General features: G+C 37.1%; 2 protein-coding genes across 5 annotated transcripts in view; one reads left to right on the top strand and one right to left on the bottom strand.

The window, feature by feature from the left end:
• The first annotated feature begins 526 nt into the window (after window positions 1-526).
• On the top strand, window positions 527-4,297 carry LOC309488669 (cytokine receptor common subunit gamma-like). Its single transcript, XM_082156972.1, has 8 exons — window positions 527-675; window positions 1,291-1,378; window positions 1,462-1,634; window positions 1,730-1,866; window positions 2,106-2,265; window positions 2,395-2,494; window positions 2,608-2,704; window positions 2,800-4,297. Exons 1-8 carry the CDS (start codon window positions 594-596, stop codon window positions 3,046-3,048), a joined length of 1,086 nt encoding a protein of 361 aa, XP_082013098.1. The 5' UTR covers window positions 527-593; the 3' UTR covers window positions 3,049-4,297.
• The window catches only part of ryr1a (ryanodine receptor 1a (skeletal)), a 50,484-nt gene continuing 40,854 nt past the window's right edge, over window positions 3,132-12,761 (bottom strand). For all 4 annotated transcript variants that reach the window (XM_082156986.1, XM_082156985.1, XM_082156983.1 and 1 more), the window contains 18 exons: window positions 12,627-12,731; window positions 11,213-11,294; window positions 9,827-11,127; window positions 9,661-9,731; window positions 9,389-9,554; window positions 8,753-8,839; window positions 8,253-8,525; window positions 7,968-8,098; window positions 7,673-7,715; window positions 7,449-7,585; window positions 7,201-7,261; window positions 6,965-7,111; window positions 6,750-6,884; window positions 6,405-6,561; window positions 6,173-6,237; window positions 5,975-6,075; window positions 5,834-5,885; window positions 3,132-5,747 (listed from right to left, as the gene is read on the bottom strand). In XM_082156986.1, coding sequence (XP_082013112.1) covers window positions 5,652-5,747; window positions 5,834-5,885; window positions 5,975-6,075; window positions 6,173-6,237; window positions 6,405-6,561; window positions 6,750-6,884; window positions 6,965-7,111; window positions 7,201-7,261; window positions 7,449-7,585; window positions 7,673-7,715; window positions 7,968-8,098; window positions 8,253-8,525; window positions 8,753-8,839; window positions 9,389-9,554; window positions 9,661-9,731; window positions 9,827-11,127; window positions 11,213-11,294; window positions 12,627-12,731 — 3,210 coding nt within the window. In that variant the 3' untranslated portion in view covers window positions 3,132-5,651. The remainder of the gene's footprint in view (window positions 5,748-5,833; window positions 5,886-5,974; window positions 6,076-6,172; window positions 6,238-6,404; window positions 6,562-6,749; window positions 6,885-6,964; window positions 7,112-7,200; window positions 7,262-7,448; window positions 7,586-7,672; window positions 7,716-7,967; window positions 8,099-8,252; window positions 8,526-8,752; window positions 8,840-9,388; window positions 9,555-9,660; window positions 9,732-9,826; window positions 11,128-11,212; window positions 11,295-12,626; window positions 12,732-12,761) is intronic.

Genomic DNA, 12,761 nt, shown 5'->3' with positions numbered 1-12,761 from the left:
TTTCCTAATCAAGTCCAATCAGTATAATCAAATCTGAATACTTAGGACCATGTGATATTTCAGTTTTTCTTTTTTTAATAAATGTGCAAAAATGTAAACAATTCTGTGTTTTTCTGTCAATATGGGGTGCTGCGTGTACAATAATGAGGGGAAAAAATGAACTTAAATGATTTTAGCAAATGGCTGCAATATAACAAAGAGTGAAAAATTTAAGGGGGTCTGAATACTTTCAGTACCCACTGTATGTATATATATATATATATATATATATATATATATATACATACAGTGGGTACTGAAAGTATTCAGACCCCCTTAAATTTTTCATATATATATTAGTCTTGCTTATTTTAGGTTTTAAACTCAATATTTGAGTTTTTATGTACAAGTGAATCAGCATCTGAAAAATAGTGTGTAACAATAGATGCAAATTAAAAACAAATTTAGCATTCAGTTCTTTTCAGGCAGTGAGAAAAGAGTGGCTTCTTCAGAAACAGGAAATCTCACATATACGTCAGCCCACAAAGAACAGATACGTGTAAAGCAGAACAAGGAAGACCGAAACAGACACAAAACAAGTGAGTTATGTAAACATGTCCAAGATGATATTACTAGTAGTCAGTCTTTTCCTTGCGAATATTCCTTCATTCACATTTTCACCATCAACCGAACTGAGTGAGTATCATATAGCTATTTTGAAAATAAAATGTTTTTTTCTTTATTATTAGATTTGACATTATGTTGACCTTACAAAAGTGAATTCTGAGGGTAGGGTACGTTGTCTTTTTATTAATTTCTTCCCCATTTTGTGGTTTTATTTGCATTTTAAAACTACGGAAGTAGTTGTACAACATTTAAGATGTTAAAGTACAATATGTTAACATATATAGAGCCTAAAAAGTCTGGCCACAGAGATTATTTCCAAAATGTCTGATCTGCCATGATGTGTACGCGACATGAGCTTACAACCTTTTCTGTTTAGTTTTTTATACAAATAACTCAATTAAAATATTCTAAGAATTCTTGTGTAAGTCAGTGATTTTATACTTTCAATTTGAATCAATATGATTGAATAAAATTGTGTTTTTGACTAAACAATTTACATATTTCCTGTATGTATACGTGTCTGTCTTGCTGAGTGAGCGTCCTCTACTGACAAACAATATGCATTACAAGCTGTAATTTTTAGAAAATTGAACCTCAGGAGTAAATCAATTTTGTAAATAAATTAAGGTTCTACAAAGTACACCCAAGGTGTGTTTACTATACTTTTCTTTCATCTTTACCCAGAAATAAACTGCCTTGTCATAAATCTGGACTATGTTAACTGCACATGGAGTGATCTTGGGCTCAAGTACAATTACAGTTTCAAGAGCAGGTGCGTATGTTGAACAAAATAGAAAAACCTGTAATTTTAGATGAAAATATCAAGACAAACAATTTTCTTTTGATTTCTCTTAGGTTTTCACATTACGACATTCTGGATTGTTCTACATATCACAAGATTAACAGTGTTAATGTGGGCTGCAAGTTTCCCTACAAAAGAACACAAAGGTTTAATTCGTTGAAAACATGGCTGTACAGTGACAGTGGCAGTTTGGTGACAGAGCAGAACCATACTCTGAAAGAATATGGTATGAAAAGTTATTCATATTTCTTATGACTTGACAACAAATGTATGGCATTAACTGGTTGATGGACTGATACGTTATACTGTGTTGCTAATCAGTGAAGCTTAACCCTCCGTTCAACCTGTCTGTGGTGGAGAGAAAAGATGCTGAACTGAGGCTGTACTGGAATGTCACGAATGTTGAAAGCTGTATTGAGAGTCAAGTTCGTCACAGGACAAATAACAATGACTGGAAGGTATAAAATTACACGTGCAATGTAACATTGTATAGGGCTATTTATTTAATACAGCCTCTCACAGCTTATGAATTTACGAGAAGCTCGAGCTGATATTCAGACAAACGATTGTGATTTTTATATTTCCTTAAAGCAACTATTAAATAAACAAATAAACTGAATACAAATAAATTATCATTGCTATGTATCTCACCTTGTGACACAAAACGTGGCACAGTTAACAACTTCTCTCTCTCCAGAACCTCCCTGTGGGCCGCAGGACCTCCTTCATTTTGCCTTTTCCCTCCAAAAAACGGTATGAGTTCCAGGTCAGGGCTCGAATCTCATCATCCTGCGGAGAGTCTAAGTTTTGGAGCGACTGGAGTGAGTCTGTGTACTGGGGATCTTTAACCCTTTATGGTACGGAGTTGTCATATGGCAACAATTAATTACTACTACTCATGTCCTTGCTAGAAAAAAAAAAAATACAATAGTTGAAAACAATAATGAAAAGTGCAGCAGTGGCTTTAATGGCAACTCTTTTCCCAGAGAGTCTGGCTCCTGTGTCTGTGACGACACTGGTGCTGTATACAGTGGGAGCCACAATAATACTCGTCATACTCTCCTGCTTGCTGGTCCGTAGTGAGAGGTTAGAATAAAACATTTTGTCCATTAATTTTAAACATTTTAGTTTAATAATTTTCAACAATAAAAGTCTATAAGTGTTTTATTTACTCTAATCTAATGTTTAATGTTCCTTAGATTAAGAATCATTTTAATACCAGTGGTACCAAATGCAGGACGAAATGTAAGCAAATACCTTGCATCCCTTTTTGACAATTATGATGACAGTATGGAGGTAAGCAATTTTTTAGTTTTTTAGTCATGTACCTTGAATTTGTTTTTTAATTCATAGAGGGGAATGTGAGAATATATCATCTTTTTTTCACACAGAAATGGCTGTCCATGCCTAAAGATCTGGAGAACGGCTTCAAACCCAATTTCACAGAGCGTGCCTGTCCTGTGCGCGAGTACAGAATGGTGTCCCAGTCCAGCAGTGACAGTGAAAGCATCCTCTCAAACCCAACAGACCTGTCGTCAGATTACCAATGCATGCATAGCTATTCATCAGCCTCCACCATAGCTGGACCTGCTGAACCCCTACCAACCCAGGACCCATCTCCAGTGGATAACCCAGTCTAGGTATATGTCTAGGTATAATCTGACGGAGGCAATTCAGTTTAAGAGTTTAGAAATAAGTGTTATGAAATTAGAATTTTGATTGGTTTTTCAGGTTATATAATGATAAAATCCAGTTTTGGTATTTTGCACACATTTTGTTTAAAAAAAATCCAGTTAGAGTGTCACGATTTGGTTATGTTCCTGTTTCATGTCTGTCATGTGATCCCCTGTTCAAGTCATGTGATCCTGCCATGTGTTCCCTTGTCTGATGTGTCATGTTGTCATTGTTCACAGGTGTCCCTTGTCTTGTCATTAGTCTTGTGTGTATTTAAGCCCACATGTTTGCCATGTGTCTTGGTCAAGTTTTCTGTAAAGTGTTTCACTGTAACCATGGTTGGCAAGTGTCTTGTCAATGTTCATGCTTTTGTTTTATGTTTGTAAATAAACTGCACTTGGGTTCTCTCTACAACACACAGAAAACTTGACCAAGACACATGGCAAACATGAGGGCTTAAATACACACAAGACTAATGACAAGACAAGGGACACCTGTGAACAATGACAACATGACACATCAGACAAGGGAACACATGGCAGGATCACATGACTTGAACAGGGGATCACATGACAGGCATGAAACAGGAACATGAAACGTAACCAAATCGTGACAGAGTCAAGTTACATATCCAAGTTACATATCCAAACAAGGAATGATAAATGCTTGAATGTTTTTATTTTTTATTTCTTATGTTCTTTTGTTTAAGCAGAATAATCATAGTGTAAGATGTGTCTGATAAGAGATATATTTGGCAGAAAGAAGTAAATTCTAGAGTATGATTTGTGTACTGGTGGGAAAAGCCCTTCACCTTCCAAACCATGATTTAGAGTGCTTAATAGTTATTTGTGATTCATGCTGCTGCCAACTGGAAATGTAGCCTAGTTGCAGTTTCATTTCAAATAGAGTTTCATTTTAACTAGACAAGTTGCTCTGGGATTTTACTTTTCAATTATTCTTTATGTATTTATTTGGAAAAGGTCTTAAAGGCGTTTAAAATCTTAAAATTAAACAATGTTGGTATGTTGCTGAAATGTATATTGCAGTGTTGATCATCAGTAGTATTGAACAAGTTTGGAGTTGTTTGTACACAAATATTATGCTTAAAGAATGTAATGCTTTTGCAATCATTGCACAAAACAGCTAAACTATCAATGTCTGTGATGATTATTTATACATTTGGATTAAATTATTTTTATTTCGTTTTTCAGTCAATTCTGATGTTCAAGCTGATGTTGAAGTGGGATGCTTATGCTCATAACTGCAAGAACATTAAAGGGGTCATATAATGCAATTTTTGTACAAGCTAATATGATTTTTTAGGGTCTAAATTAAAAGTTTGTAATATACTTTAATTAAAAATTCTCATTAGTATTGTAAGAAAACACTAATTTTACCTGGTCAAAAACAGCTCTGTTTTCAGCACGCCGTTTCAGTGCATGTGTCTTTAAATGATAATGAGCTTTGCTCACCCCGCCCCTCTGTTCTGTGGGTACACCGTATTAGACATTCTCTGACCGTATCTAACACAATAACCACGTGTTATTCGTTATAAACGTGGGATTATGAATTATATTGAGAACGTCGTACATAGAAAACATGCCGTAATGTACCCTGAGTGTAAACCTTAGACGCATTCATCGTGAAGCCTGCAGCAAGGTTTGCAAATTTCGCAAAGATTAATATAAATACTAATATAAAGGTTAATAAAACATTACACTCACATCTTCTGGAGGTTCAGCAGGAACACGTTGGTACCGATCCATTTTTTCTCGTTTGTGAAGCTGTCTGGTGTGAAATGATTCGCGCAAACATGAAAGCACAGACGATCGTGGGGAATCCCCGTGAGGGAATCCCCGCGTCAATCCTTTGGGCATATTGCTTCAAAAACAAAACTCAGCCACTGCTTCTTCAACGGCTCGGATTTAGGAACATCCAAATGACTGCTGTGTTCCTTATTACATCTAAGAACAGAACACCACAATCGCTTAGACGCCATTCTACTCCAGCATATCAACAATGGCGGACTACTATGACGACGGCTGTCACAGCTTGCTCAGGGCGGGTCTTGTGTTGAAACACGGCTGTCAATCACAATAGCGGGAGGGGCGTACGATCTTATGACGTCACAATATCGAACGGCTTGATTTCAGAGATGGTCAAACATATAAGGAGATTAAAACAAAACCACTGGATGGATTTTTATCATGATAGGATGGTTGTGTACAGGCACTGCCAACAGACATTTCAGTGCAATCAACTTGTAAAAGTGCATGTACCATTATATGACCCCTTTAAATACAATTCATATTTATGAAACAAAAGGTACTTTTAGGTACTTGGTTAAAACTTAATGTGACACGCACTAAAGAATCATTAGAATAGGTCTTAGCAACATAAACATTTAAATGATTAGAAACTACCCAAAAACGTACTATCCATAAATAGCATGCATTTTTTTTTCTACAACATAATTTCTAAGTATAAATGTACATAAATCATGGCTTGTCGCATAACATCATAATAGTTTTGTTAGTTTAAAAAAACTAGGTACAAAACAGAATTGCATTTATCCAAGCTGGTCTTCATATTGTTTTCTGAAGCAGTCTCCAGCAGGGAAGAAATCCCAGCATCTCTCTTGGTACATCTTCCACACATATGATTCCTGTGAAACACACACGCATATCATATATGTTTGAATAACTCTTCATTATTGTTATGATAAGGTGTGAACATTGTGACATGTCTCACCTGCCCAGTGTGCTCCGTTTCATCCTTGTTGATTAAGTACATCAGGAAGAACCTAGTCAAGAGAGAAACATTAGTTCTGTTTGTCTGGAGATGGAGACATTGTATAACATCAGAAAGGTGCCATAAAACTGAATTGCTCACATGTAATTGGCCAGGTTGTGTTCTTCAAGCGTATGGGTCTCAAAGCCATGTGGAGTTGTATCAAAATAATCACTTCCAATACCACATATAAAGCATTTGGTCTGAAGAAGCAATGCAATGTGTAAAATCAGACAGACAGCTAAGTATATAAATACTTAATATGTATTTTTTTTTATTGGACAGTAATGATCTCAGTACCTCCATATCTTCTTTTACTTGCTCTTGCTGGTCTCTCAGCTCCCCAAAAGCATCAATGATCAGACCTGTGCAGACAAACATGCATTGGCATTGGCAGTGAATTGCAGTGCAGTGTTTTCAATCAGATCCAGAAAATGAAATTTCATAGCCAGCCATAAATCTCCAAAACCTAAGAATTAATGTGGTATAATTGCTAGATGTTACACAAGTTGAAAAGCAAGACAAGTCTCACCTTGAATGATGGCCAGCAGGATGACGATGACAAAAAAGAAAAAAGTGATGTCGAAGACCACACGATAGAGTTCATACTCGTCCCCTGCTGGGTCCTCAATCTCGTCTCCTATACCTCCACCTGCCCGAACACCCACATACATGTGGAACAGATAACACTGCCAAGAGAAAGAGAGAGAGATTTGTTGGATTATACAGCATGTGTTTGATTAGCGAAGAATTGGAGAAAAAAGTGAACAACCCCTAACAAATGGTTATTCAAAAAAATGTAAGTACTATACATGATTGGAGAAAGAGAATAAATGACAATTTGATACCAGTAATGTTGTATAATGAAGTGACCAACCGTCATCATGTCGTCACACTTCATGTCCGGCTCATCCTCGTCCTCGCTCTTATTGTAGAACTTCCTGAAGAAGTTGAAGGCCACCACAGTGTAAAGGTACACAACCACAGCCAGCAAACCCACAGTCATCATCAGCTAAAAACAATCCAACAGAGTCAACCGGTGCATCAGTACTGATTTCCAGAACCAGTTTTGTTTTGTTGTACTGAATGTACCTGTTTTCCATTGTGTGTGACGGAGGACAGAATTGTACGCAGGGTCTTGACACCCATTGCAATGTCCAAAAGGTGACAAGCATAGAAGAAATGGTTGTAATGTCCCAGAAGTGACATCACTGTGTACCACACCAGGTAGAGGAAAGTCTAAAAATAAAGAACACGTTAGTGCACGTGACATGAACTTTGCAATAAATCAATAAAATAATTTTTTTTAGCTCACAAAAAAGACTTACATTGTCTGTGAACACAACTCCAAACTTCCAGATCTGATACTTGATGTCAATGGCAGTGAGCCTAAAAAATAATATGGAATCTCATATGAAAACATTGCCTTGACCAATGGTTTTAGGGCAGGATGATCTGATTATGAAAAATCTCTGTTTGGTGCCACTAGTGGCAAATAATAACAAATAACCTTTAAACTAATATCTTAGATAAAATGTCACAAACTTATATGCCAGTAGTGATGTATTTTTAATACCATGCAAGCATGGAGTTGTCTGGCTCTTCGTGTTTCTTGTCTGTCTGTTGTTTGCTGACATCCAGCGATTCCAGATCCATACCCAGCAGCTCTGCGATTCGCTCACGTCCATAAATATCTCCGTATTTATCCAGAACCTTTCAAAATAATCAAGAATAATAAAGCTTTGTAAATGCACTCATTTTAAACCAAAACACCAACTAACAGAAAGAATATTGGTTTACCTTTCGCTTAACAAATTTGTCCCAGTAGTTGGTGGGAAAGGAGCTAAAACAATGATAAAGTAAAATAATTATTATTAAAGGACCACAACTGGCTAGGTCTGCTAATGAACACTTATAAGAACACTTATCCTAGCGCATTATGGAAACATTAATTAGGGACCACATGCCAGATGTACAAAACAACTTTGAGCTCAAAACATAATCTAGGTTAACTTTCGTTTTAGTCTACATGTCCGTTTTCAGATATATCTTTTAAGAAACAGCTCCATAATAATCAGGATGTCTCCACACTTACGGTGTATTTAGCACCAATCTGTCCCACTGGCCTTTGATGTCATCATCCTCTGGCTGTTCAGTGATGTAAAGACCATCAAACTCCAGCTTTCTCGCCAGCTCTTTCTCTCTCCTAAAAATTACCAGTGGAATCTAACAGACCATGACATCATGATCACTCATGGATAGCACAAATAAATAAGAATATTCGTGTACATATTCAAGATCAGAATGAAATAAAAACCAAAAATCAAAACTGATAATCATATAAGTTCAGGCACTAAAATATGAAACTAGTGGTTAAAACCTTAAGGCAGTTGTATCCAATGATGGTTATGAAAGCGATGACGGTGTGCAGAATGGACAGGCCGGACATAGTGGGCTGCATGTATCCGGTACTCTCTTCCAGAAAAAAATAGACAGGACCTTCCTCAACATCATCATCGCCTCCATCCTCTCTGCCAGAACCATCAAAGTCCTCCCCAGATCCTTCAAACAGCCCAGAGCCTTCAAACATGCCTGAGCCTTCAAACATGCCTGAGCCTTCAAACTCATCAGTATTGGGAGGAGAATCAGATACCTGGAGAAATAAAAAGATGGAGCCTTAAAAACAAAAACTAGATTTTATTTTTATATCTACTGTATGCGTATGTGAAAGCAAAATTATTGTGAGGCATGCCATTTTAAAAGGAATTTAAAATGGTCATGAATATTTGATCATTTAAACAAAAGGACATATAAAGGAGACCAGAAATCCAAATGGACAAAATGGGAAAACAGTGTAAAAATCTAAAATAAGTTTACAACCTTGTAGAAGAGAAGAATGAAGTTCAAGGCAAAGGAGATGAACAAAGCCAGGAAACGAAGGTTGTAGAAGTTACGGGACAAACTGTTCTGTAGATGAACAAAGGAGGACATATAGTTTTTTAATATATTATCGGTACTAGCAACTAGTAAGAAGGCCTTTACAAGGAAATGGCTCAATGAAGATCCCCCATCTGAAATTTTAAATAATGTGTACAATATGGAAACTCTGACGTTTTCATTAAGACAGCATAATAATAGAATTTCATAATATTGGGGGAAATGGTTGAAAAGATTACATCGGTTAACTAAGTGTTTTTTTCCCCCATGCCATGAATATATGAGATAGAAGACTGTGTCGGATGTGTAATCCTTACAATTTTGTCCTGCAGAATTTGATCAAAATCTAAATACTATGTAATATAAGTTATACCCGCTGACTACGTCTATGTATGTGTGTATGTGTGCTTGCGTATACATATGTACGTGTAACACAAGAATATGTGTTTCTAATGCAAGGATGAGTGTGAACATTTGTATTGTAGGTGTGTATGTTGTTGGTTTTTTGCCTTGTTCTTTGGAATCTGTTCCCATTTTTCTGTATTAGTTTGGGAAAAATAATATTATATTTTGTCCTACCATGAATTTATTTCTTTGAACATCCAGCTCGTTCCAGAGCTCAAATCCTGCTCCTTTGGCTGATTTCTTCTCCTTTGCTTTAGTGGCTTTCTTAGGTTTTGGTTCTTCTGGTGCTGTGTCAGGCTTGACCTCTGCTTCTTTCTCTGCCTTCTCTCTATTCTCAGTGCTGTTACACAATGGTCATTCAAATTCTAAATACATCTAAAATACCATAAAGAATCAAACGCAAACACTACAATGTCTTGTTTTCCCTTCATTGTGGAGTCACTCACTCTGCTTTCTCAGGTTCAGGAGGATGTTCTTCAATAGCAGGAGGTTGCTCAGGTCCTGCTTCTTCTGATTGCTGCAGCATAAATAAACAAGACCAACATCACACATCTTTGTTTAGAACATTGGTGAAGAAACAAGAGGAAATCAGCCAAATGAAAACCCACATACCATTTTCCTCTTCATTAATGGAGTGCCCTCAGGAGTTGGTGGTTCCACGGGGGTCGTGTCACCCATATCTCCAAGTCCACCAGGTGTATCGATACCAGGAATCTTCCCACCATCTTTTTCCTGGATGTCCTCATCCTCTTCCTCTCCCCCTCCTGCTTCCATTGAGTCTGTTATCCCACCAGTATCCTGCTCCTCTCCACCCCTTGGTTCTCCAGGAAGGTCTCCGTGCACCTCATCCTGAGTAGGATCCGGCATGCTTGCCAGTAACTCGGTCACAGTGATGTTCTTAGCCCCTTCAACTAAACCGCCTCCAAAAAGTGTATGCCAGATGAGCAGGAAGAAACCTTTACACACACTGTAAATGAAATGGAGGATGCCCATGAGGATTGTCCACAGGAAGGTAACAAGTCCTACCACAATTTCCTTGATGGTCATCTTTCTGAGCCTACGGTACTGTCTGCGAATATTCCTAAAGGTGAACATGCCCAGGAAATTCATGACGCTTTGGATGAAATCGGCAAAGGCAGAGCTTGATTCTGGCTGGCCCTCCTCACCACCGCCCTCTTCATCACCGCCGCCTCCTCCATCTCCTCCTTCAGGTTCCTCCTCTTCATCCTCTTCTCTCTCCTCCTCATCCTGCTCTGAAATCTGTGAAGCAATATTCATCTCGAAGATTGTGTCCTCACAGAAGTTAACAAAAAGCTCCATCTTCTCTGATTCGCCACCCTCGTTGACCACATCAAATATGAACTGCCGCTTGGACTCTTTGACTTGAGGCATCTCCCACTGTTTACGATTCACCTCACTGATCTCGAAGTAGATTCTCTCAATCTTCCTGCTGGCGCCCATTATCTCAATGCGACCCAAGAATGGGCGGAAATAGTTCAGAACGCTCTCAGCTTGTTCGAGGAAGTTCTGCAACCTGGTATCATGAGGAACGTGTTCAGAGAGGTTGGTTAGCAGCACCGCTATGTTAAATCCGATATCTTTTGCTGGCTCTTGGAACCGATTGGCAAACTCCTCATAATGAATCATCTCATTCTCATCTGCCTCAGAGCAGGACAATAGGAACTGGATCTCTGAAGGTGTGTACTGTTTCTGGCTGTCCATGGCTTTCTGGAAGTCCTTCTTGGATATCAAACCTCTGGGGTCTGTCACATAGTCGCAGAATGCGTCAGATGCAACAATGTCCTTCAGCTTGAGGAACATGTCGAAGAATTTAAGGATCATTTCTACATTACTGGAGGATTCCACTAGCATGTCCACCATTTGCCGAGCAATGGTGCCATTTACAACATTACCTGTCAAATACAGAACCATAGTGTAATCAGATCTAGACTGAATAATGTGAAATTGATGAAAATAAATGCAAGATTGTCTTCCTACCCTCCAACAAAGACAATAGCATGACCACCATATCTTTCTGAAGGTCCAACAATTCCTTCAAGAGACCAATCTGACTGGAATCCTAGAAGAAAACAGAATTGACATACTAGCTGCACAATAACATATACTACATGCCGATACCTTGTTCAATATCTAAATGAACAAATTTTATAAAAATTTCTAATTTGTAAAACTAAAGGAACATATAAAATGTAACATTTTTGAATAATGTTTTAAACAAAATTAAAAAAAATTCTTAAACAATTCTTAAACGGAAAATAAAATATGTTTTAGCCATAAGGTCTTCATTATTTGTAAGGGTTTAACTTGGTTAACTTTAAGGGTATGGTCAAAAAATAACTACAGTTGCATCTTTAAAAGAAACTTTACCTTATCAGATTGGCTGAGGATAATGTAAATTTCTGCAACATTTAAATGCAGGTTATTGCATGCAGCAACAATAACAGGGGTTAATAATTATTAGAAACACTCTATACATACAAGAGATCATGAAAATCATAAAAACTAAAATCAATCAGCACACTAAAGGTAGAATTATAGAATGGGCAAAACACTTTTTTAATAAAAAATCATGTAAAGCTGAAAACACATGGTTCTTTTGGGTAATGTTAACTGCCTTCCATCCATTTTCTCAGGCTGTTTGACGCACTTTTTTGCATACTTTAGATTTTTATTTATTTTAAGTGAATTTATCATGTTAAATGAAAGAAAAAAAAAAACTAGATTTTGTGTCTAAAATGTTAAATACTTAAGCTAAAATATACAGAAATAAAAAGTATTTGGAATACTTCCAAATTTATATTCTTGGGTTCAAACAACCTGGATTTGGGAATCTGGAACATGAAGGGGGAAAACTCAAATACAATCACTTCAATAGATAAATAGAGTGATACATACTCTTCCCTGTATACGGCGTGTGAAAAACAGTTTAATTAATCAGTAAAGCATTGAGAGCAAAAACAATATTACATTCCAACACATTATTGTTTAAAATTGAAAAGGAATGTAACATGTTCTTAACATTAGCATGTAATACAATCATTAAGAACAGTTCTACATGAGCAACTACTATAGTTTAATTTTCATGCATTTTCTATTAGCCACTAAAATAATAAATAAGCCATTTTAGTAGAAATTAAATATATTTGCTACTGGTAAAAGTGTGCATATCCACTGACAAGACAGGGAAACTGTGCACTGTCGTTTTATGCTCCATACAAGATGCTTAAATACTCTACAAAAACTACTCGTATATTAAGTTGAGAAATTACTCGTACAAAAAACACTAAGCCAACTTCATGTACATGAATGTTTCAGCTATGTGATCTAATGCATTCAGAGAATGAACACAATTTTTTTTACATAACAGAAAAATCTATTTTAGATGGGTTACCTGAGCCAGTTTCATCATCATATGGGCAAACACATGCAGAAAGCCCACCACAGCATCCCACAGGCGACTGTGGGCCAGGGACTGCTGGTTGCCTGTGCAGGGACCCTGAAACAGAAGGATAACCCAAATATGTGG

This window comes from Leuciscus leuciscus (assembly GCF_965113295.1).
Source record: "Leuciscus leuciscus genome assembly, chromosome: 24".
In the NCBI taxonomy this organism is placed as follows: domain Eukaryota; kingdom Metazoa; phylum Chordata; class Actinopteri; order Cypriniformes; family Leuciscidae; genus Leuciscus; species Leuciscus leuciscus.
The sequence above is the reverse complement of the archived record's forward strand: the minus strand, read 5'-3'. Positions and strand labels throughout refer to the sequence as shown.